Raw genomic sequence first — 26,846 nt, forward strand, 5'->3', positions numbered from 1 at the left:
TCTCTCTCTTTTAATAATGAATTTAAATAAATGTGATAATTCATTTAAATGAAAGCAATACAATGGCACTACTTTATTTAAAGTGGACGGAGTGCCAGCCTTAACTTAAGAAAATGACCATCATTTTTACCCGTCTGTTAAAAAATGACACTGTAAACATTAATTACAGCTTTAACTTGGCAAATAACCAAGGTATAAGCGGGATAATCCACAGCTAGCCATGCATTAAAGGGTTTTAATGCACTTCGCAGAGGCAACCTCCGCTACGCGTCGGGTGGTTCTTCGCCTCTATGTCGTGCATTAAAACCCTTTAATGCATGGCTAGCCGTGGACTATCTCTTACATATAGTCAAGCGAACCATACCATAGGGTTTGCTAGTTTTGCTTATTTAAATTTTACTACTAAGTAAATAATTAATGTGTTGAACACTAAAATCACTGCCTAGGAGCAAACTTTCTTCAAATGAGAAAACCTTGCAAATGTAGCAGAATTGTATTAGTTTAGCACTACAAGCTATTGCTGTGATTTATTGCAACTTTTTTATAATTTAATTTTTAATGACACTAAATAAAGACTTTGGATGCAATGTAGATCAGGTAGATTGGGACAGTTTTTAAAAGACGTCTTCATGCCAACATTCAACTACTACAATGCAACACTAATACACTTCATTTGTTAAATAAAATAATACACCGAATTTGTTAAGTAAAATAATTGAATGTTTGCTACATTATAGTTTGTGATGACATCATAATAATTTAATAATTAAGAATATATCATATAACTAATTTAAATGTTTTGTTAAGCTAAGTTTTGTCACATCAGCATTACTGTAACCCACAAGTAAGGAACTTGGCAATCCATGTCACGCCTCAGGTGGTATTTATCATCATGACGTGTGCTGAGCTTCTATCTATATATTAAACAGAACGTCACAATGGAAACTTTTACTGCTGTTAATGATTAAATGATTGATATTCTCTATATGACTGAATGTCCATAATGTGAAAAAGAAAAAGTGCAAAGCCAGATTGAATTCAAATGAGCAAAGTCTAGAAAAAAATATTTAAGATGGAAATCTTTTAGTTTCTCTCTCGCTTTATTTTCTTACTTTTGTTTTAGTTATGCACCCACAGTTTCCTGACTTCCTGTATCTCCACACACACACACTTTGTCAAGACGTTGACAGGAGATCTATAAACAGCAGCGCTGCACATGTTTCTAAGCAAGCTGAATGGCAGAAACATCACTTTAAACTAGAGTAAGTACTTTTATTAAAACATATAGACTACCTGTAAACACTACATTACTATTTACTGTAGTGTACACATGTAAGGTTAATCACATTAAGATATTGTGCTCAAGAGATGTAAGATAAGCAGAATTTTTTAAGAACCTCACAAAGTTTACATTTTTGTGGTATTTAAAACGTGCAAGAACCTTATTCAAGAAAACAGAACTGCATTGATGAAATCCTTTTCTAGATTTTAATTGTTATGATAAAATAACTAAATAGGCTTTTTCAGTGTGTTTTGCTGGTAACAATGACTACAGTATAATGGAAAATCAATGACTAAGATCAGAAAGCAGGAAATGAAAGTTAGAAAACCTGAATTAGAATCCACCTTAAACTACACAGAGATACACATTATCAACTAATACAACTAGTTTGTGTAATATAATCGAGTACCAGGACAGTTTTAAGAGTTTCCCATGACATTATTATAGGCTACAGATGTTGTTCATCTAAACTGAATGGACGACAGGATTCCTTTTTTTTCATTTGATACTAAAGGATGAGCTTACTATTATCAGTGTTTCATTTCTGTTTGTTTTCTCACTTTTGTTTTTTCCTCACCCCAAAAGATGGAGTTTGCCTGCAGTCATGTTGTATGCAACTGGAAATCTGAGAGTTTAACAGAAGATGAAACTAACATTTCAAATCAAGGTAGGTGTAGGTGTCACATGTGGAGGTTGTCAAGGGTAGGGTTAAAGGAATAAATTCTACTAAATCTGTATAGTTTGGGAGTGTTTTTGATAGCGTCTGGGTTTAAGTGAAGAACAAAACCACCCTGACATACATTACACCATCAATTATATATTGAATAGCCAAAAGGTTACAATGTTTTTTTACAAATATCATGTTGGTGGAGGTAGTCACATACCTTTAGGTGTTAACTATTAACAGCTTTTGTTAAAACAAAGTTTTATTGTTATGTTCTACATTTTTATGTTACCCTCAATATAATGTTACCATTAACATTGTTATAATGTTTTGCTGCAATTACACCTGGATGACACCTGGATGACATAATATGTTATTAGTTCCTCTTTATACAGTATACAAATGACCAGTCTGTAACCCCACTGTTTCATTATTTTGTAGGTTCCACCTCCACTTTGCCCTGTGGTCTGTTTAGATCTCAGTCTGTTTTAGAACATCCGTATGATAATCGCGTTCCCATCGTTCAGAATTCAAGTAAGTTAAAGTTGATTTGTTTGACGTCGCTACTTCATGAACACTGAGCTTAAAGGGGACATATCATAAAAATCTGACTTTTTCCATAATTGGGACCCCAGTGCTTCTGTCAACCTAGAAAATGTGAAATAGATCAACCCACTTAGTTTTGGTAAACCATTCTCTGCAAGCATGTGAAAAAAATAGGTCATTGAAATTGAGCTCCCCTTGTGATGTCAGAAGGGCATCTTATTATAATAATACCGCCTTTAATCTGCACTATTAATTCATGGCACTTCCATTTAGTGCAGAGATCAACGCACAAAACACTACATTTTTCCTCACACCTACAAAGTGGCAATTTACAATGCTATAATAAATGATCTATGAGATTTTGAGCTAAAACTTAATATGTACTCTGGGGACACCAAAGATTTATTTGACATCTTAAAAAGTCTGTGAAATGTCCCCTTTAATGATTGATTTATTATCTGTGTATACATGAACTTTTTGTTAGACTAGAAGTAACGGATTTGAATTAGTGAATTAAGTGAATCCACATTGTTCTCATGAGCAGTTCACGTGAATAAGCATTCACATCTATTTATTGTGGGTGTAAATAGCGGCACCATGGTTGGGTAAAATATAAACAAGCTCATGGGTGTCAGAACCATTATTTCTGGGCGGGAAGACCTACCCATTTTTTAAGACCAATGATATTGGACCGACTCACTTTTTCTATCATTTAGCACATATGCCTGTTCATTTGTCAGAGCGCCATCAGTCAAATCCATTACACTACAGAGGAATGCCCTAATAAATTAAAGCAACACTATGTAGTTTTTTTACTTTTAAATAATGTCTCTAAAATTATTTCAGTGATAGAACAACTTTTAACTAGACAAATTGTACTGTTGCTGCAACCTGAGCAGCCTCCTAGCTGCTACAAGCACACTCTGAAAGTGGCGGTGGAGGGTAGAGCACAGAGCTCCGCCCCTCCCCCTGCCTGCAGAAGAGTGTCTGATACCAGACACTGTTGAGCTTTTCAACCACATGGGGGAGCTTTAAGTCATTTTTACATGGAAACTACATAGTGTTGCTTTAAACTCCGACTCACGTTTTAGCTAGCTTTGACTTCCACGCCACTGCTTTCTCAAATCTATTTCACTTGCCTAATTTAGAGTCTATATAAACTAAACTCCATTTAGCATGGTTCAATCCTGCGACACAAAGGTACAGGCTATAAAATGTGTTGTTTAATTAAAAGGCACAAGAATACAAGGAAAAGGCATCTACTCTAGCAAATCTAGATTTCTTTGCTTTCAACGCCCAATTGTTGGGTCAAAATCCATATATGACACAACCATGTTTTGGGCTAAACAACCAGGTTTAGTTTAATTTAAACCTAGCATCACTTTTCCATATTTTACCCAATTATGGGTTAAAACAACCCACCATTTTTTAGAGTGTGATGGCAAAAAATAAATGAGAGAACTGAAGATAATAGTTTGCTTATGAGGATGATTATCAAAAATTACATAGTATCATTGATCTTAATTTATATATCAAATCATGTTTCAGTTTAAATCTACAGGTTTGTGTGAGGGTAATGTTTAAGGGTAGTGTATGGTAAATATATTTATCTTAGCCGGAAAATTGTTGCCTGTATAAATGGTTCTTTGGTGGGTATACATGTGTGTGCATATTATATTAATCATGCTTTCATTTTCATTTTATTTTAACAGTTCCATCACTGGTTCCTCCACCTGTACCGCCCCGTAACATAAAACAGAAACGCAGACTGTCAACGCTTCCACCACCAATACCACCTAGAGGTGAGAACACTTACTTCCCTTTCACACATACACCCAAAGCGTTCCATTAGGCACACAAAAAAATGTCGTTTAATAATGAAGGTTTATTTAACCCTTAATCAGTGTTCAAAAAGGATAATGTTTTTGGTTTTGGGGTCTGATAGACCCCAAACTTTTAAAGAGCGATTGCATAAGGAAATATAGATTTTTATTTGGAAGACTACATATCATCTTTTACATTTACTTCTCAACTAAACATTTATGCTGTGTTTTTGTGGAAATGTGGAAATTTTTTACCTATTTACTGCACAATTACTTAACTAGGCCATAAATTGGCTCATGAAAAATTATTTTTTTAAAGAAATTTTTCTTGATGCTTTAACTTCTCCTTACAACTTTATGATAGAGATTTTGTGAATATTATGTTTAAGGGTTAGGAAAAATTTAAATTAAGGTAAATTCATTGGGTTAGAGAAGAAAAAAAAGGGAGAGAGAAGACAGGGGAGTTGAACGATGAGGGAGATGACAGAGAGTTGTTGTACCGTAACCGCAGGAGAGCAATTTTATATTGTGTTCATTGTGTACACATATATACACCACAAAAACCTAGCCCATGTGTATTGAGGTATTGGGGACAGATGTGACACCAGGCCCTATAGGGGCAGCCCCTCATGACCCCACAAGACAGTTCCCGCCCCAGGGGATAAACGCCATTTAAAAAAAAATGAGTTTCTGCCAAAATCAGTATTGTATCAGGTCAGTATTTAAAAAGTAAATTCTTAATTTTACGCAAAATTCAATATCCGCCGTGTTATTCTTTCATCTTTTCTCCCTTTTTTCCCAAAACGCAATAAACGCCACTCCTCCTTCTCTGCAGAATGCAATAAATTGGCTCAACAAATCACAGCGCACCATTTAACACATTGTAAACAACAATGGCGGCACACCCTACACAGAATTCTAGTTTTCCTCATCTTGTACTTTGTGATCAACAACAAAAATTATAATACTTTGATGGCATTGATAAACCTGTGGTGTTTTTTGTGACGGGAATGAAACGTAAGCCATCAACATCTTATTATGCGAGAGGCACTTGAGAGATGGAAAATGCCGGTTGCTTGTTATCCCAACAGCATTAAGCTTCTGTCATGCTAACACATTAACCCCAGGGGATCTTATGAAAAACTTTCCATTATTTTACGCGAAGCCAACGAAAATCAAACAGGACCAAATTTTTTTACAGCTGATCGCTGTGAAAAAAGTTCTGCTACGACATCCCAAGTATAATCGCAGCAATGGCAGTGTTCTTATATGACAAAGTAGTGTTTTTTGATTACCGTAAAACTTCAAATAATAGCGAGTCCCAAATAGACGCCTGTCTCTTTTAGACGCCTGGTGTGACGACAGGTTTGGGTAAATAAACGCCTGTCTCAAATAAAGGCCTGGTCTGTTTTTTAGTTTCGGGTTGTATTTAATCTTCTAAAACCCGTCAGATAGTCTGTTTAAGACAGTTCTATGGTGCAGATTGAACACGCTAAAGTTTTTTTTGCTTACCGGTAGATGTCACGTGACAGACGCAGTCGTTCCGTTACTCATCACTACACTGTCAGAAATAGGGGTACAGTAGGGGTCCATTTCTGTCCCCCAAGGTACAATCAACACAAAAGTACCCCATAGGGCTCATTATTGGACCTCAAGGTACACATATGCACCTTTTTGAGGGTCAAAAAGGTACATATTTGTTCCCAAGCATTAAAAGGTACATATTTGTACCATTTCTTTTAAAGGATAAGGTACAATGTTAAGAGACAGCCTCTTGCCATTTTTTTCTTTGTTGTTCTAGACAACTGCTGTAAATCTGGTGAGTAACGTAAATAACTATTGTGTCAATTTTTGTTTCCTTTAGTTGGACACATGGGTATTGAAGTAGTATTAGTTTTCTTCAGTTCATTGACAGTGTGTTTAATTTTAAATTTTAATGAAAAAAAAGTTAATTTCACTTAATAAAAACTGTGATATGAACTCAAAAACTGCAATTGATTAACCATTATTTAAACTGAATAAATACTGAATAACTGAATCCCTCACACACACCGAAAAAAACCCGCGCTTTTATTTTGACACGCGCCCATCCCCCCACATCTCACGGTCGGAGTCAGTTTCACAGAGCAGCGCAGGAGGACGACAGACACATAAAGAACATTAACAGGTAAGCACTGGAAACTCATTTATCATCTTTAAAACATTTTTAAACTTTAAAAATGTGTTGTTTGTCGTGGCTCTTCGTTTTAATACTGATTCGGTTACGGTTATTTGTGTAAAGTTGTATAAGACGAGTCAACGCGATATTGACACAGCACTATATTGCCTCAGACTCCTCAGACTCATTTTTATGAGCTGGTTAATGTTCATTAAGTACACCACAGTTCTGTAAGTGGAGAAATAATTCATATTTATGTGTGTTTTCTTACAGTTTAGTTTGAATCTCTCTCAGTCAGTCAGAGGGAGATTAACTGACAGACTGTATAACGTTACACGTCTTACCAAGAAACCATTAAAAGGTAAGTTAACGTTACCACATTTATTAATTTATTTATTATGTTGTTTGAGTACACCACAGTTCTGTAAGTGGAAAATTAATTTATATTTATGTGTGTTTACTCACAGTTTAGCACAAATGTTTCCCGTGGAAGTTTGAATCTCTCTCAGTCAGGGGGGAGATTGACTGACAGACTGTCTACTTGCCACCAAACAGTAATTTACCCTGAAACCTTTTTAAGGTAACGTTTTTCCACATTTATTAATTTATTTATTATGTTGTTTGAGTACACCACAGTTCTGTAACGTTAAGTGGAAAATTAAAAATATATTATGTGTTTTCTCTCTCAGTAAGGACTAACGTAAACTGACTCTCTGTCTTCTCTCAACCAAACAGTCATTTAAGACCTTCTAAAGGTAACATTACCACATTTATTAATGTATTTATTATGTTAAGTGAGTACACAACAGTTCTGTAAGTGGAAAATTAATTCATATTTATGTGTGTTTTCTCACAGCTTAGCGCAAACGTTTCCTGCGCAAGTTTGAATCTCTCAGTCAGGGGGGAGATTGACTGACTGACTGACTGTCTACTCGCCACCAAACGTCAAAAGTCAGTTACACAGAATCCTTTTAAAGGTAACGTTACCACATTTATTTATTTATTATGTTGCGTGAGTACACCACAGTTATGTAAGTGAAAAATAATTCATATTTATGTGTTTCTCTCTCAGTAAGGACTAACGTTAACTGACTGTCTGTCTGTCTGCTCAACCAAACAGTGGAAAATTAATTCATATTTATGTGTGTTTTCTCACAGTTTAGCACAAACGTTTCCCGCGCAAGTTTGGATCTTTACCATTGAGGGTGGCTGACTGTTCTCGACCAACCATCATTCACACGCAAAAACTTTAAAGGTACCACATTTATTTATGTTGTGAGTATACCACAGTTCTGTCAGTGGAAAATGTATTCATATTTTTGTGTTTTCTCACAGATAAGTATGAACGTGCCCAGAGCAGTTTTCGATCTTTACCATTAAGGAGGCTGACTGACTATCGTCTACCACCCGTCATTAACACAACAAAAACTAAAGAAATGTTACTCCATATGGACCTATTCATTTACTCATTATGCTGTGAGTACACCACAGTTTTATCAGGGAAAAAAATTATGTTTGTGTGTTTCTCACTGCTTGACAAGGACAGATGTGGCCCTGTTAAAAATGTTTAAATGTCGTTTGGTTTAAGGAACAGCACACTGATTTTGTTTTAAAATATTCCTGTTTGGACAGTCTGTTAAAGCCATAAAGGAATACTTGATATATTTCATAAGTAAAGTGTAAATGTAATATTAGTTTTTAATGTTGTGAATTTGGACTGAACAGCACACTTCTGTTTTATATCTAAACCTTTTGTAAAATAAATGATTGTTCAATAAACTGTGTATTTTATCTTTTCTGTTATCATTTTTTATACTAATGTTTAAAATGTACCTTTACGCTGAACGATTGGCTAAACCAACACAAATATGTTGAGTCATATGCACTTATAATTTAAAGTTTACAGTACTTAGATTGAGATATATGTATAAGTTTTAAAACCATAATCAATGAGTGTACCCTGTCAAAGCCAATTTTGTACCCTTTTTGAAGGGTCCATATTTGTACTGTTAAATAAAGGTACAAAATTGTCACCAGAGGTACAAAACTGGTCTCTTAAGGTACAAATCACAAGGGTACAAATTTGTACCCTCTGCCAAGGGTACAAAAACTGTACCCTTGAGGGTACAGCCCCAGTGACAAGCCATTGTACCCCTAAAGGTACAATTATGTCCTTTCTTTTCTGAGAGTGTATGACAACACAACAAGCTTCGTCGCCAGGATTGAGGTGATGATGACAGTAGCGAAGTGGCAATCGGGAGAGTCGGGACTTTTCCCGGTGGGCCGGTAGTGTTTTGAGGCCGCTGATAATAGCCGGGCTTTCAGTCTTTTGTCATGCATGCACTCCCGCCACACATTGTATTTCTCGCGCGGAAACACTATTTATCACATTTAATATTCTGCAGCGCCCAAAATGTATCTGGCCGCACTGCTCTCTCTCTCTATCAAGCCCGTCTTCCCTAGAGTTCTAGTCGAGCGAGCCAATACAAAAAAAGAGATAGAGGCTACACAATAGCCAATCAGAAAATAGCACTGTTGCATCTGGGTAAGATTTCACTTAACAACCAATAAAAAAACATATCCTTGTTTGCTTTATTTATACTGCCAATAATTTAAGACTGTTGTTATTACACAAACTAATTTGTTAAACACATTCAAATTAAAAATAAAACGTAATATGTGGTAACCTCCTGCTGTCATGCTGGAACAATTAAATTAAAAGCCTGTCTCTTATAGACGCCTGTCTCTTTTAGACGCCTGGTGTGATGATAGGTTTGGGAAAATAAAAGCCCGGGCTATTATTTGAAGTTTTACGGTAATGCTACACTGTAAAACCTAACAGTTAACTTAACTCAAACCATTTAAGCAAACCGGTTGCATTAGACCATTTAAGTTTTAAAACACATAAATTTAAGTACTGTGAACTTGAGTCATGTGCAATTATGTAGTAGTGTGAACTTAAATATAAGTGCATAACTGCATATGACTCAATTTGTTCACAGTACTCAAATGTGTGTGTTTTAAAATTAATGCAACCGGTTTACTTAAATGGTTTGAGTTGAGTTAATTTTTAGGTTTTACAGTGTATTAATGTTTAATAAGTCACTGTATACCACTAGTCAACTAAATGAATTTAACCTGGCAAAGATGAATGCACATGTATAAAAAAAGAATCAGTTTTTATAATAAATCTTTGAAAATCAAATTATGGATTTGAATTCTTTATGCTTTTATAACCCAAAGATGCTATGTGAAAGTTTGTAACAGAAAATAGTGGTTTTCATCTTGTCACTTTCTTGGTATAGAAAACAAGTTTTTATCACATGGCTAATAAACAAGTTAAAGAACAAGCAGAGTACAAAACACTGATAATGGTACTTCGTATCATGAACTAAAGTCCATGCACATCTGGCAGATGTTGACAATATGAACAATGCAGATGTTCTTCTTGCAGTTTGTGCAAGTTCGTTCCACTTTTAATTTATGCTCCAGGACCAGACCTTGGTTAATATGTAGACATTTTGAGAGTTATAATGAATTTACTTTTTTACCAACAAAAAGAAAAAAATTACCTTTTTCCCATTCTTTTTCAATATAAGGTCATTTTAACCCCAACACCTTAAACATAATTTTTTTACACACCTTAAAAACAACCAAATCAAGCCCAGTTTTTTTGTGCATCTTTAGATTATTTAGGTGAAGTCACAGAGTTTCATGCCTCTGAGATGAAGTTAACACTTTAAACAAATTACAAGGAAAAGTCCAGTGGGGTCCCCTGGGACCCCAAACACTGATTAAGGGTTAATCTTATTTGGTTTTGTGTTTCCATCCTTTTCATATTATTCTCTCTGTTTCTCTCAGGTCTTGAAAACAATGAAGAGATTCGACTTAAAGCTAATGTCAACGTAGTGTCACTCAAAGTGGGAAGCCTTGTGGACATTAGTAAAGGTGTTGCTTATTTAAAACTCTTAAACACTGACATTCTTACATTTCCATTACATTTCCATTTATGCATTTGGCAGATGGAATTTGGCGATGCTACCACTGAGCTATACACTTTTAATGTTTATTCAATTTCTCATTAGATACTGCTATACTGAGCAACCAGAAACCATTGCATTGTGAAAAATGCAATGCCATTATGTCCTCTGCAAGCAACCCGGAGACGCACCAAAACACAACAGTGAGTTACAACAACAGGCGAAACCAAGATGTTGTCAAATACTGGTGTTTATACCACGGGCCAGTTGAATGCTTTATTCTAATGGGCTGAGAAATGTTCCATGGGTGTTCATTGTTTCTCTGTAAACCACACACCTAACTTCTCAAATGTCTTAAAAATAGACACCAGAGCAATGTTTGTGGTAAATGTGGTACAAGCGGAATAATTGACTCTGGTCCTTTGAATTATTTGAAAATAATGCGCACCGCCGCTTTGTGTGTGCCGCATTACCACCTTCGGTGTGCATTATTTTCTTATAATTCAATTATTCCTTACTTATATATAACTTTGTTCAAGTGTTCACTGTCCCATTTGTTTTTTCTAGATGTGGTGCTGTGAGTTTTGTGGTAAAGAGAATGTCTTCTCACATACTGTGCTGAAGGGAGTCCGTTTTTCCATGCGCAGTCCCCTCGCCAGAGACGTACTTTACAAGGATGACGACGATGACGAAATGGATTATGAGAACCTAGACAACATGCTTATTGTCCTTTGCGTAGACATTTCCGGAAGTATGAGCGTGACGTCTGAGGTGATGATCAGTTTGGGTTTATCTGTAATGCCCCCTCAGCTTTCATTATGTCTGTAATATATTTGATGTCTGTGTTTTTCTTTTTAAAAGATCTGCCCTGGGAATAGCATGCGATCGCCCACATATGTTTCTCGGCTGCAGGTAAGAGGTGACTTACTTGAATAGACTTCTGTCTGTGATCTGTTTATTGTAAAGTTTCTCCCATGTTTTGGTTTCAGGGAGTCCAGGAAGCTCTTCAGCTGGTGCTTTCCTCCTTGCTGAAAACCTCACCTCAACGAAGGGTGGCACTGGTCACGTTTAACAATGAGGTAAGAACAGTTGTGGTAGGAGACAAAGCGTGAGAGAAAAAAAGAGGAACTGACACAGCAATCTTTCTATTTCTAATACAAATATGTAAATGTTAATATGACAATGAATATACAATTAAACGAATGCTTCATGACACAGATGAGTTATTGCAGCTGTTTGTACAGAATTAATTATAAAAAACAGCACAGTATGTTTGTACCATAAGCTGTAGCCTAGACTGTAAATCTCTCATCCTTTTGTACACTCTTAAAGCAAATGTGTTAAAAACACATCTCACTTTTTTTCGTTCAAACCTTTATTTAACCAGGATAAAAACTCCGAAATGACACATAAAATAACATATTTAAATAGCATAACACAAAACAATGCGTAAAAAAATTTCACATCCTTTTTTAGAGTGCAAAATTGTGAATTACAGACATGTAGATCTGCATTCCTTTGAATCCAAACCTTATTGTAGATCAGTAATAGTTTTTTAGATCACGACCATTGATGTCTAAGCAGTTTTCATTCCTGTTTAGGCGGTAGAAAGCTTTTTGAGAACCTCGTCATCATGAAGAAAATAAGAGAATCAAGAGAGAAATAAAATTAATTTTAGCAACATAGAAGACAATTTGGGGAAGTAGATAAGGAAGTCATACGAGTGCATTAAAGGGGACATTTCACAAGACTTTTTTTAAGATCTTTGGATTCCCCCACAGTATGTATTTGATGTTCTAGTAAAAAAAATACCTTTTAGATTATTTATAATACCATCTTAAAATTGCCACTTTTTTGGTGTGAGCAAAAATTTGTTGTTTTTGGTGTGTTCTGTTAAGTGCAAACTAGGTGATGAAATGCAAACACTGTTTGATGTAATGGTGGTTTGTTATGCTGTCAATTATTTTAGTGCCGTCACTGCCGTGTTTGGATAGTGCAGATTAAGGAGCAGTATTATTATAACAACATCCCCTTTTGACATCACAAGGGGAGCGTAATTTCAATGACCTATTTTTTCACATGCTTGCAGAGAATGGTTTACCAAAACTAAGTTAGTGGGTTTTTCTTATTCGCATTTTCTTGGTTGATAGAAGCACTGGGGACCCAATTATAGCACTTTAAACATGGAAAAAGTCTGATTTTCATGAAATGTCCCCTTTAATAGGCTCTTTACAGTGATACTACGTTTTCCTGGTTGAAGCATTTTGCAAAATGTGTGCTTGCATGATTTTTTGAAGGTAAAAATGTTTTCCACAGATGTGAATGTTTGTTTGTGTGGTTATCAGGTGACAGTGTATGGGGATGGTACAGGGGTTCCTGTCAGTCTCAGAGACTGGGCACTGTTGGATTATGATTTCCTGAAGAAAGAAGGAGAGAACTACAACACCCCTCACTGCATTGCGGAGACCATACAGCCTCTGACTCAGAAAATCAAGGAGTAAGTATTGCACTGTATGGTTGTTATTGCTTATGTGACTTTCAGAGGTCATGTCACCTTGTCAACTCTGTATTTTCCAGACACCATTTAGGTTTCCTCATATGCCACGGTCACAGAACCCTCTTAACACCATTTCAACTTAATTTAGGTTCACCATCAGTCAATACTTTAATAAGCCAATCTGAAGAGAACAGCAATATATGTTTCATTTCCTTCAATACATAATATATTATAGTTAATAGAGTTAATAGATTCTAGGGCACATATTATGCCCATTTTAATAAGATATGAGTCTCAGATGTGCATAGAATGTGTCTGTGAAGTTTCAGCTCAAAATACCCCAAACATTATTTGTAAAAGTATGTCAAAAACCGCTGTTTTCATGTGTGTACCTTTAAAGGCAAATGAGCTATAGCTCCTCACTACCTAACCAATAGACAGTGAGTGCTTTCTATTAAACATAGTTCTGATTCTTGTAAATGCAGTCTGAGACAATGATATCTTTAGCAATAATAGCGCTGCCTACAACACATTTAGAAAAAACTTTTGGGTAAAAAACAGTCAGTGGTTGTGGGCAATGCTTTGTCAGTGTGATGTCACATTAACAAGATAACCAAAACAACATGTCTAATGAGACTGCTTTGGTTGAATGGGGATTAAAAAAGATTTTATTTGATTGTAGGGTGGTTTTGTTCAACACAAGTGGTGGCTTGTGATTTTTAAAAACAAGGCGTTTCTGTCCATACATAGCATGTGTGTTTGGGTGGTTTTTAGAGCAGGCACTTTTAGACAGACCAGTTTTTCATTGCAAGCTTCTTTATCTAATTTAGGTTTTTTTTGTGCTGTTGTCAGTTGTTTTTGTCTTTCACAACTGCAAATATAAAATATACAGTCAATGAATACAACAATAAATGTAAATGTAAACAAGGAGATCATATTCTATATACATACATTCATACTTACACAGTATCATCCACTTTTGTACATTCATTACTTTCAGTTTTTTTCTTCTCTTGTTTTATTTTTTTTAATTGATTCTTTGCGAAGGTGCTGTACTTATAAGACTAAATGCAAAATGGCCACTTTGTAGTCCACTTTTAACTCCAGTCACTTTTATTCCTGTTTTATTCTTTTTAACAATTAACACATGATTTGATTAAAATCACATTATTTTCTTTTTTAGATTTTAAATGTCTCTTATTTTTACAGATTGTTTTCTCTTTGTTTTATAATTTCTAAAGCACTTTAAATTACCTTTGTGTTTGAAATGTGCTTACAAATAAACTTGCCTTGCCCTTCCTTACAGAATATATTATGTCTAAGAACAACACACCACAAAAACGGGTGTGCGTGTTATGTAAGGGATAATGTAGAGGCAGCCGGTAGTTATCGGGAAATAAGCCCCGACAGTGTGATCCCGATAACTTATTTCCCGATAACTACCGGCTGCCTCTACATTATCCCGCTTATTACACGGCTACTTGCCACATAAGAAAAAAAACTAGATATGAATATGAATTTGAAACATTTTATTGGCATATTTGTTTTAAATTAACATTTTTATCCTTCCGCGAAACTTTGCACAGATGCATAAAATGATCGTAATACCTTATTAAGATCCTCTGCTTCATACTTGTCTGTCTCCATTTTTTTCTCTTTTAGCCAGTCTTTGAGAAGTTTTAATGCCCATTCTGTATTTTTTTGTGTGTTGGCTTCGTAGCTGTCATGCTCTATTTTGTCAAGTTCAGTCTCAGTAAGCTCTCTGTGTCTTGTCGTTGTTCGTTCTTCTATCCACTGTTTAAATGTTTTGTTTTTTCCGTATATGTTAAAATTAATGTCAAAATGTTGTGGTTGTCCAGTGTTTGTCACAAGATGGCGCCAAACAGTAATCTTTATTGGCGCGGAGCGATTTTAATCGTACAAGTAGTACCGGCTATGCGTTATTACTTTGGAGCGGTTATTATTTGAAAAGAACGAACCTGCAAATGTCTCAACTGACCAATCAGAATCAAGCATTCCAGAGAGCCGTGTAGTAAGGCTTAGTAATGTTAACTTTATATTTCAACATTAAATGTTAATATTATATTTATTAATCTACTGGCACTAATACAATTGTGTGGGTAAAAACTAGGTTTGAAAAATTTGAAGGGAGATTTGCATAACCCCTCAGCAAATGTGCAGTTGCGCCCCTGCGTGATACATATCGTTATCATGATATAAAATCAGTCCTATTGTGATATAAGATATACTAGATATGTGCATGTTTTAGCTTAAGACTTCACTTATAGCAACAGCAGCGGCAGCAGCATTGTAGCAAATCTAGACCGCCAAGATAAAGCTTATTTACATCCCATGCCCTACTGTCATGATTGAAATAGTTTCGGTAAATGCCTCATTAGTATTTTATATCTGTTCATGCAGTGTTTATTTTTTGGTGTAAAAAATGATTTACTGTCCTCAGACTAAGAGAACATGGAGCTACCGCATTGGGCCCGGCTGCACTCATCTCTGTCGCTATGGCATCAAAGTTCACAGGGTCAAAAGTTTGTATTTATAATGTAATATTCTGGCAATTATACATGTATTTGCAATATAAATATAACCTGCTTGTTTGCTTTGTTCTTAGGTGATAATTTGCACAGATGGACGGGCTAACATAGGTCTTGGACAGTTAGAGCAAGAGTCTTCCCATTGCCTTGCCCCTCCACCTTATTTCTACAACCAGTTAGCCGGTTATGCCGCAGAAAAAGGGTGAGTGACTCAAAAAATCTGGTCTTGTTTAGGAAAATATTTTTGATTGTAGCCTTCTTTATCTTTGAAAATAATATAATGGATATAAAGAAAGCTTATAAGTCATCTTTTTGTTGTTGCTGTAGTGTGATAGTTTCAGTGATGACCTTTGAAGGAGAAGACTGTCGTTTGGCAGAGGTTGGAAAGCTGGCTGATCACACCGGAGGCAGAGTGAGTTTTTTTGTTACAACTCATCTTGATATCAGATTAGATGGTAAAACAGATTTTGGATCATGTTTCAAAACTACAGCGATAAGAAAGCATTCCAGCCATAAGTCCTACAAAGAATTTCTCCTAAGAGTGTTGTTTTTCACTAATTTAGTTACAAATGCTCATGTGGGTTATGACCCCTTTGCTCCACCACAGATTTTTTTTACTAAAAACTGTCTGTCACTATTTCTGTTGCATCTCACACTTGTAGCACATCCTAAACCATGTGTAAAATGCTTGCAAAACTCGTAGAAGCCTAACCTGTTTTTTTAAGTGTAGCCTACTTTCAAGCCCATTTCAGAGAAACTGATACTTATCAGTTTAACAAAGGGCAAGGGAAAGGTCTTGTCCCTTTCAAGTGTGTCTAAATTTGAGTTTTGTGCATAGAAAAATCATAACAGGAAGTCGGTGCACTCATCTGCGAGTATGACATCAATCACTTCAGTAACATCCATCCATTTCCGTATGCAACACAGATTGAGAATTGTATTATTACTGCACATATAAAGCATTTAAAAAAGAATCTGTAAGCAATTGATCACGCTTACTCTTGTCAGTTTTGTTTACAATTTTTCACACTTTCTTCACAGATAAATATTGTAAATATTGGTACGGTCGCAACAGAGATTCAAAGTGCCATATCTGACAACGTCCTAGCAACTAGTGTCATGGCAACACTGTTGGTACCTGATGGAATGCAAGTATCTATTAGTAACTTTCTCTTACACAATCACACACATAAATGATGTACATGTAAATACAAGTTTTTGGAATACCGACACATTTACATATCTGCATATAATTCTCAGTTTTGCTGATGTTTTTCTTACCATCACAGGTACTTTCCCTATGAGGAGGAGGATCATCGGTTAGTGAGAGAGATTGGAAATGTTACAGATAAAGCTGAGATCACCTTCCAGTTTGCAGTCAAACCAGAAAAAGTTGAGAGTAAGCACACAATTCAAAAATCCTTAAAATTTTTTATTTTAAATAGTTTCAAATTTATTTTAGTAAAAAAAAAATTGAAAACAGGAAAAAGTACACTCTAAAAAACATTGGGTTAAAAACAACCCAAATTGGGTTGTTTTTTCAGCCCAATGGCTGGGTAAATGTAGGACAGAATAGACAGATCTATTCAAAAGACCTTCTCTGACAAACAGAGCATCAGAGCCAATCAGAGCAGAGCTCAACGTTATTATTCATGACCTTTGTAAATAAGGTAATAATCTTAGAGTTGTAAATGGACATGTAAAAACGTATTTGGATATTTTTTGCACTTAAAGGAATAGTCTACTCATTTTCAATATTAAAATATGTTATTACCTTAACTAACTACCTTATCATCTGTGTGCGTGCACGTAAGCGCTGGGGCACGCTGCGATACTTCGATAGCATTTAGCTTAGCCCCATTCATTCAATGGTACCACTCAGAGATAAAGTTAGAAGTGACCAAACACATCAACGTTTTTCCTATTTAAGACGAGTAGTTATACGAGCAAGTTTGGTGGTACAAAATAATTTGTAATTAGTTTATGCAAAGATTAAAAACTTTATTTTTAATCTTAAAAAACAGATTATGTGTGTTTACATGACATAAATCACATCACACGTCATCTTTCTTTATTACAACATATGGGACCGATCACGGAAAGTAGGGACCCAAGTTGGATATGGGGCATTTTGAGTTAGTTACAGATTCTAAAAATGTAGTTTCCAAGCTTTCCAACGATGTGTAACACGTGTAAATCTGATAATATTTGAAGAAGTTGTGGCCATTTGAAGGTAGGCACTCAAAAAATCTTAAAGGGGAGATAACGGCCTTCCGTAAATAACTACCTTCCGGTAGCGCCGCCATCTATAATTGTATTCAGGAGAGAGTATTAGCGTAGTGTACCCACTTTTCTTAGTGACGTATGACAAATTCGGAGGGCGGGGGCACAGAGCAGCAGCAGAGTAACCTCCGTAGGCTGCGTAAGCTCTCATCCTGAATGCGGACGCGACTAAGATGGCGGCGCTACCGGAAGGTATTTATTTTCGTTAATAAAGTTTTAAATATGGATATTTCTACAACAACACCGGGCGGATTACCCTCAGAAGACCTTTGTTTATCATCCCGGAGCCGTTTGGATTTACTTTGTGAAGGATGGACGCACTTTTTTTGGACTTGAAGGTCGTAGACTATGGGTGGACCCGTAACATTACATTTAATCAACTGAAAGATCTAAAACATTTTATAAAATATCCGGAAATGTGTTTGTCTGAAAAACGATAGACATATGCAACTCGGACATTTTGGGGGTGAGTAAATCATGGGTTTAATATCGTTTTTGGCCGAACTATCCGTTTAAGATTTTGCAGTTTTCACCTTTGTCTGCTGCTGGGAGTGACACTAGGGCTCATTTACATCTCATTTAATTAAGCCATACCCCCTGTAAAGCCCCCTCCCTGCGCTTTACAGTGGGAAGCTTTACAGGGTGTATGGCTTAGGTCAAAAAGGTCAGGAAAATGTGCCATCAAAAAAATGTTTGCAAACAGGGTATATATAAATAAATGTCTCTTAGCATCTACCGATAAAACGGTATAGGCAACTCTTATGTAAACTGGATAAAAAATAAGATAAACTCTCTCATACTGTAAATATGTTTACAATTATATTTTCTAATGAAAGAGTGTATAATCCTATCATTGTAATTCTAAAATAAGCAAACAACACACAAATAGCTATTAATGTTTTTTCGTTACATATTTCAAGCATACAATGCTTGAAATAAAAACGTCTTATAAAAAAAATTGAATGTAAAAAGAAAGTTTCCTAAAAATGTAGAAAATAAATAACTTTTAATAACAGTTCTTTTTGTAAACAAAATAAAAGCTGCTGTTGTTTTTATAACCGTGTGCACGAGACTGAATTCACGTTACTGCAGTGACGCGGCTGACGTGTTATCTTGTGCGTCCCAGCTTTTTTTGCGCCCAAGCTTTGTTTACAGTCTGAGGCAGTGTAAGTAAAAAAAAAAAAAAAACTTTGCAAACATAGGAGGATAAAACTGAGGATTACGCGTCAACTGCGTCACTACAGTGACTTCATTATTTGCTTATGTTTTATAGGCTATGGAGTAAAAACTTTGCATAAGTCATTTATTTAAGATCTACATGTCGGTTTTGATTAAAGGAGTCATGCTAAATATAAAAAAAAGAGTAACCAAGGTATTTACAATCCTTTGGGTGTAACAAACAAGATAACTCGTAATTTGTTTCACGTCATGTTTCACGTCATGTAAACTGGATGTTTGCTTTTTCTAGTAAACAGTAATGGTTTTAAAGATAAATATATTGATAACAACTTTGTTTATCCACATAAATCTGTTTGTGTAAAAACCACTGCCTCTCCAAACCTAAAATGAATTCAAACAGCACTACACACACTTGTGTATTTAGCTGTCAGTGAAAACGACTCAAAAATGAACCCAATGATTGGGTTACACAAAACCCCCCAAAAAATACCCAATAGTGGCAAAATAACCCAATTAAATGACCCAAAATGCTCAACTCAGCTTTGAGTGGAAAAAATAGCCCAGAATTTTAGAGTGGTTTTTAGAGTGCTAAAGAAAAAAATGATCACACGCATTTAATCTGGCATTTAATTCTGTTTTCAGTGGAAACCCAAAGAGACCAGGTGTCATTATGGCTTTATTTTTTATCTTAAACAACAAATGTTGTTTTTATGTGATCTCGACTTAACCAGAACTTGGTTTCCCCGAGTCATATTGACAAAATGTAATTCATTGCAAAATAGACATGCTGTAGGCCAGTGATGTTTAAAGGGAACCTTTGGTCCGATTTACGATTTTACATTTCCTTTGGTGTAGATGTGTATTAGTACATGTTAAAGATATGCAAAAGGTACAAACCCCAAAGTAAACAATGACGCGAGTTATTGTCTCCAACTTAAATCTCTTTTCTTAGACTACAACAAACACACGGATTGTAGGCAACATTTTACTTCCTAGGATTGGTGATGTATACAAAAACTGACATATCATAATTCCTCCCACTTGAACTCACAGCCTGTAAATTACCTCCTGTTAGCATTGCATTGTGACCGAATCTTTCAAACATGGTAAGGAGCGTCACATTTCCGGCTGAGGTCAGAGGTATTCAGACCAATTACAACGTACAGATTAGCTGGCCAATCAGGGACACAGCGCTTTTCAAATCAATGAGTTTTGTACAAAGTCTGTGCGTTTTTGGAAGAGAGTGAAATCTGGAGCTACAAAAATGTACAGTATTTGGGAAATAATGTATTTTTTAAACCATAAACTACCTGAAAACATTGTATTATACCAAATACACAAAATAACATTAATTTTTTTTAACAATGAAATGGGTGCACTTTAAGAAAATGACTTGTAAAGTCACTTATTTACTCATCTGCCACAATAATATCTTTAAATTTTTTATCTTCTCTTCATTCTGTGATTTATTTCTCAGCAATCATTGATATATTTGACCCTGGACCACAAAACCAGTCATAAGTAAAAAAAATTTTTATTGACATTTATACAATATTTGAAAGATGAATAAATAAGCTTTCCATTGATGTAGGGTTTGTTGGGCTATGACAGTTTGAATTTGCTATGACAATTTGGCCGATATACAACTATTTAAATCTGGAATCTGAGTGTGAAAATCGTCTTTAAATTGACACATATATTACTAATGATAAATACAAAATTACAAAATATCTTCATGGAACATGATCATATCCTAATAATTTAAGGCATAAAAATCTATAATTTTGACCCATATGTATTGTTGGCTACTGCTAAAAATATACCCGTGCTACTTATGACTAGTTTTGTGGTCCAGGGTGACGTAAATGTAACAGATTTGCAAAAAATTCAGTAAATTAAAAAGCACATCATATTATTATTTTTTCAGCTGCCGTATTTTCCGGACTAGTCGCACTTTTTTCATAGTTTGGCGAGTCCTGGAACTTATAGTCAGGTGCGACTTATACGTCAAAATTATTTCATATGAACTACGAGAAACCATTAACGTCTAGAGTCCAGTCTATGCTGCTCCTGTATTTATGTAATTCAATGGATTCAGTGATGTGGAATGACTTCGGGACCTTTAACTTATAGTCCAGTGCGACTTATATATGTTTTTCCTCTTAAAAACTCATTTTTGACTGATGCGACATATACTCCGGAACGACTTGTAGCCCGAAAAATACGGTATAATAAAAAACTGAAACAACCCTGGATAATAAGAGAATTAAATGACTAAGATGTTTAAACGTGTGTGGTTTTAGGTTTTCAAAGACGGGACAGGGTCCCTTTTCAGCTGCAGCTGAGCTTCAGGACTCGAGACCTACAGAAAGTGACAAGAGTCATTACTCAACAGAAACGAGTGACCACAAGCAGGTAAAATACCCTTCAGTTTTCCAGGTCATGAAACACCCCTTTGTGTAGGATGCATCTTTTTGCGCCCCCTCTCCCCCAAAGAAAATTCATGACATAAAACAATCTCAAACTTAGAATTTGAATGAAACAAAACTTATTAAATCAGACAATGTATTGTTTGGTTAGTAGTCTTATTTTTCTAAGTTTTAATTCTACAGAATTGATCAATTAATGTATTATAAAAGAGCGGGGTATCAAGTGATCAATTTTAACTTGAGTTTTGTTATAAATGAGGTCATCGTACTTGAACGAACATCCTGTAAGTGAAAAAAGCACATGCAATGCTGTTCCATCAATACTGAATCCGAACAGAATGGCACAGTAATCTTATACAAGTAAAACACTTACATGTCACTGTTGCTTTATTAAAGATCATAGAGTTGTCCTGATTGTGTGTCACATCCTTGTCTAACCACAAAGTTAGTTATAAGGACTTTCCATGCTGTCACATGGTTTGAGAACCACTTCATTACACAATGATTTATGATGAATCATACAATTGTTAATCCTGGTCCTTGAATATGATTGCATTCAAATAGTGTTGATATAGGACCAGAACATTATGGGGGTAGGGGTGGGGGTGGTTTATAATGTTGAGAACAAATCAATTAGAAACATGAAAATGTGTAAACAAGTAAGGAATGTTTCCTGCTTGTTAATTGGTTAAAATCCTTGGTAACTACCAAAAAAATCAGTTTACATCAGGTAAAAGTTCAAAAGTTGTCACTGAGGCAGTGCCTTTTCAAAAAGTACAATTTTGTACCTAAAAGGTGCATATTGGTACCTCAAATGAACAGATCTGTACCTAAAAGGACCTTTAAAGGTACTGTCCCAGTGACAACTTTTGTACCTTTATGTACAACAAAACCTGAAGCAGATTTGTACATTACAAAGATGGATGCCGCCGTGGAACATCACTCGTTCGAATCAGCTATCGCGTCTGTTTTAAGCTATTTTCCTTTTTGTGAAAACCCGAGCAAAGAACAAATGCCTTCATATCTAAAAAAAGATGTTATCGCTTGGATTCGGCAAAAGTCTGATATAGCTCTGCATACGTCATCTCCTTCATTGCTCTGATTGATTTTAGGTCTATCCAATTGCACCCAGAGTCATTTGAGCGACGTCTGTTGGTGACGCCCCTGTGAAAATTATTTGTCGATGAAGCTTTGCCAGGCCATAACTCAGTTACTACTGAAAATGGTCTGGTTTTAACCAGGCTAATCCAGATCCTGAATCTGTGCTGTTTTTGGACACTGAACTAAGGGGCTGTTTACACTTGGTATTAAGATGTGTTTTCATCAATCGGATCACAAGTGGACGAGAGAGACATCACGTTTACATCTGGTATTTAAATCAGTCTCTTTTGTCCACTTTCGACCACTTCTGTCCTGAATACTGTGAGACGGTGGGCGAGTCTCTCTGCTGTCTTTCAAACGCGAGCGGGAGTCATTATGAATTTATATGGACGCGAACTAATATTATGTCGGAGTCCACTGCTTGTTTAGCAAGTAAACATGCTGCACAAAGTTTTGTACATGTATATGTTAGAGATTTCTCTGAATTTTCAGCGCAATTGATGAAATAAGATCGCGCAACTTTCACACTTTTTCAAAACGAAACTGCGGAGATCAGCCGCTTTAATTTTATCAATGAAAGGCTAAAAGTGTGTTCGCGCCAGAAGTCAGAAAAGATGTAAAACTTGTGTTTAGTACCTCAGATTAGATAAATGGGCGGAGAGAAGGCCACATGTGCGTTTACACTACAAAAGCAATCCGATCTAAAGGGTTTTCGACTACCTCTGAATGTGGTTGAAAGTGGACGAAAGTGGACGAGCTCGAGTTTTGAACACTGTTTACACCTGGCATTAACATCGTCCACTTGTGATACGATCGATGAAAAGGCAGGTTTAATACCAAGTGTAAAAAAAGCGTTAATTTCCGCCGTCCATTAAGTTGTTTAAAAAAAATCAATATCACATTAGCAATCAGGCGTTATGGTCATGTCCCTACTGATACATATGGCGGCAATGCACCACGGTGGACACAGATGACATGAATCGCCCTTTGAATGCATCTCTCTTTCTCTGTCTATAGTTGGGTGTGGGCAGGCAGTTTAAACATGTCTGTGTTGGGTGTCCACTGTGCCCAGCTTTGTGCCAGGCTTACCATGGAGGGCAAAATAAAAGAAGCACAGCGACAACTCAGAGCTCAACAAGACCTTCTCAAAGACATCAGGTTCAGCAAACATCTCCAGACAGCTATATTCTCTTTGGTAGATTATATTGTACATGTATGTATGTATGTGTGTGTCTGTAATGATCATTCTGTTAATGTCACAGTGAACAGAAGCCAAGCCCTAAAGAAGAGAGTATATATGGGAACTGGATTAGTACTATGAGTTTGATCTGTGAAGACCTCACCACTGTTAACCAGGTCAGAAGACCTCAATCAAACACTGTAATAACTTATAAAAAGAAATGTATATATTATAAAGCATCATATTTGTATATATAATATAAAAACATCAGATAGCGCTAATCCTCATATTAAGATATGTATTTGATGTCACAAATTGTGTAAAAAAAAAACAGATATATCTAAAACAAAAGATAAATCTGATAAACATCCGAGTACACTGTTCAAATGTCTTACTTCTTCATTGTTTATTTAAGTTAGCATACCAGAGTAAAGGCCCACTTTCATTTAAACACATCCTCTTATGTTCACATGCTTGTAGAGGTGTCAATGAGTGACGTGAAGGCCCTCAAGCCTTTTCAGGAATATGAATGAATCACTGTGACCCAGCACTAAAGTCCTTGTTCTTACAAATGACACTTTTCTCTTTCTCAAAAGAACTCAAAAGACAATGAAGCTCAACCATCAAGCCCAACGCCTTCTACTGCAGTGAGTTAAATATCTGTTTTCTTGCCGGTTTTTGTTCACCTGCCTCATCATTTTAGGTCATTTTGATGGAAAACATTCTTGTTTTGAAGAATGTCTTCATGACGAGATGGCTCAATTTTATAGATAGACCTGTTTGTCAAGTCTGTTGATAGCACTTTATCATCATGAACAACACATTGACATAATGACACTGCATTTTAGCAAGACTTGCAATTTCTTTGTCCCTGCCCATGAAATCCAAGCTAAATTCTCATGATCTAATTATGAGATTAGGAACTACAAAGTTTGATTTCACTCATCCATTTCATTTTACTCTCAATCTTTGATATTGCTTGACTTACTCAGTATAAAATATATCAAGGTTATATTTTCACTGAATGTTTATTACATTATTTATCAAAATCACAAAAAATATTTTTAGCTGCATGGTTTTTCACAGGCAGGGTCACATACAGATTGTTAAACATATTTAAGCACTGAGTATTTGCATAAAAAAGATTGAAATATTTTTACAGAGACTTAGGGCAAGATTTACTAAACGGGGCAAATTTGTGCGAGACCGCGATATCAAAAAGGCGTCGATGGGAGTTGTAATATCTGCGGGTTATTTACTAAAAAGGCGCAAATTAAATAACACTGGCGCAACAGCTGATTTTCATAATGAATAACGCAATCTACTAAGAGCAGCGGAAAATTCGTAGCTCATAATCCCAGCTAAAAAAACACATTGTACACTGAAAAGAACTAGAGGACAAAAAGTGATTTTTAAACGTCTGGTATTGTGTGACTTCTCTTAGTGACTCCTATGTTATTTAAATCATCAAATGAAACATTACGTGGCTTGGCAATGTTTTTTATAATATTCCAAATAAACTGTTTAAACCCGTTAAAACAATCTGCTGCATTGTATCACGCATTCTCTGATCTAAGTGATCCCTCTTTTTATTTAAGCAAGTATTGTAGCCATTTCAATTGCAACGTATTTTAAAGGTGACATAGAATGATTAAACGGGGTATTTATACTTGTTCTGTGATGTGACATGTAGACAAAAACATTTTTGTTTGGGTCTGTAATGCCTTAGAAGCTTCCTAAAAACCTCTCTCAGATAGCTCTATTAGGGTGGGGGATTTTAAACAAGTGGTTTTGCACCTATTTGGCTCCCCCTACTGGCTTAACTTGCAATCTTATTACTGATTGGCTGACTTTGCTGCCACTCTAAAAATGTAGCCAATTATTTTAAAGTGGAGGGGCAGGGAGATGCCTGTGATGTCATAAGCATACATTTTTCAGTCAAAAACTGTTTTATTGACGTCATCAAAATCAGGATGTAGAGGGCTGTAGTCCAAACCTGCCATTCGCTGTAGGCTTTAAAAGAGGAATTCTGTTAAAGAAAATATATCGCCTGGCGGTAAACTTTGCGCTTTATCATTTTGCAGGTATTTATGCTCTAACAGCAACAATAACCACTAACTAGAGTTTGAAAAATGGGATCAGGAAGAACGGGACCTTTATAAATGAATTAAAGGTTAAGTGTATAGTTTGAAAACGTGTTAAGTTTGAACAAAACAATTTTTTTAAGTCCCAGTGTAGTCAATAATTTTATCAGTTAAAACTCATGTTAGCGTATATAAAAGTTTTATCTGTCACAGTTAATTCATCATGTTTTAAAACAGCTTGAATGTAAATCTACACCCTTGCCTCATTTAGTATACACTGATCTATGAATATCCAAATTAATTGATTTTACCCACAGTGGGATTTTAAATAAAATGTAAAGATTAACATGTACTGTAACAATAATGTATTCACCTTATAGAGACTGTATGTGAACTATAGCTCAATAACTGAATGTTTTCTTCTCCAGAGTCTCTCAGATGAGGCGGCCAAAGTCGTCTACGAGATGAAGAGAGCAAAGAGCGTGTCTGAAAAACACAGGGAGGTGCCATGTTAAAGAACTGATCTAAGATCTTTTCGAGATATCTATTGTTATGTATAAGTGAGAAAAATTGTGCTTTTGATGGGCTGCTATGTCAATCAAACAACTACGAACAAACTATGAACAATTTATATTTTTTATGGAAAATACAAATATTGATTAACCTAGCATCTTATCTAATGTAGTGAGTCTTCTGTGACATCACAGCTTTATGTAAACATTATACATATGTGTCCTACTGATGTAATAGGTAGCAGACTATAATAAAATAACACTTAATGATAAAATGTCGTTAAAAATCACAGACTGTTTGTTTCTAGTTTTTGTTTTCTCACATCATACAAAACAGTCATTCTTTAACTCACTGTTGAAATGGTGCTAAATAGCACTAAAAATGGTTCACTGGTGTAAAAGGGAACCACTTCCCTATATGATTATGAGCTTCCTCTTGTACAAGGCTAAAACCAACCTTTAGAAATTTGTCTGAAGTAAATATGTTTTTTTTAAACGTGACACAAACAAGTGACACTAGAAAATGCGAGAACTGGTCGAAACCAACCTCAGCAATGTTGTTGTGCGTGACCAGTTTGC

The 26,846-nt window shown here is 35.7% G+C and overlaps 1 protein-coding gene and 1 long non-coding RNA gene across 3 annotated transcripts; both read left to right on the forward strand.

Annotated features, from left to right (window-relative positions):
- The first annotated feature begins 312 nt into the window (after window positions 1-312).
- Window positions 313-26,511, forward strand: LOC135764746 (circularly permutated Ras protein 1). The gene is made up of 20 exons (XM_065275418.2): window positions 313-1,262; window positions 1,868-1,949; window positions 2,388-2,480; window positions 4,205-4,294; window positions 10,335-10,421; window positions 10,559-10,656; window positions 11,021-11,224; window positions 11,315-11,365; window positions 11,443-11,532; window positions 12,799-12,950; window positions 15,412-15,493; window positions 15,577-15,701; window positions 15,827-15,911; window positions 16,541-16,647; window positions 16,789-16,898; window positions 21,265-21,376; window positions 23,509-23,649; window positions 23,754-23,847; window positions 24,268-24,318; window positions 26,184-26,511. Exons 2-20 carry the CDS (start codon window positions 1,868-1,870, stop codon window positions 26,268-26,270), a joined length of 1,941 nt encoding a protein of 646 aa, XP_065131490.1. The 5' UTR covers window positions 313-1,262; the 3' UTR covers window positions 26,271-26,511.
- On the forward strand, window positions 6,129-8,264 carry LOC135764750 (uncharacterized). 2 transcript variants are annotated; one of them, XR_010540261.2, is made up of 7 exons: window positions 6,129-6,482; window positions 6,747-6,834; window positions 6,941-7,053; window positions 7,167-7,228; window positions 7,330-7,450; window positions 7,632-7,728; window positions 7,809-8,264. It is a non-coding gene; the product is annotated as an uncharacterized lncRNA (long non-coding RNA). The 2 variants fall into 2 exon arrangements; XR_010540260.2 differs by having other exon boundaries at window positions 6,131-6,482; window positions 7,163-7,228.
- Window positions 26,512-26,846: the final 335 nt, after the last annotated feature.

Source organism: Paramisgurnus dabryanus, chromosome 2 (genome assembly GCF_030506205.2).
Source record: "Paramisgurnus dabryanus chromosome 2, PD_genome_1.1, whole genome shotgun sequence".
NCBI classification, from domain to species: Eukaryota; Metazoa; Chordata; class Actinopteri; order Cypriniformes; family Cobitidae; genus Paramisgurnus; species Paramisgurnus dabryanus.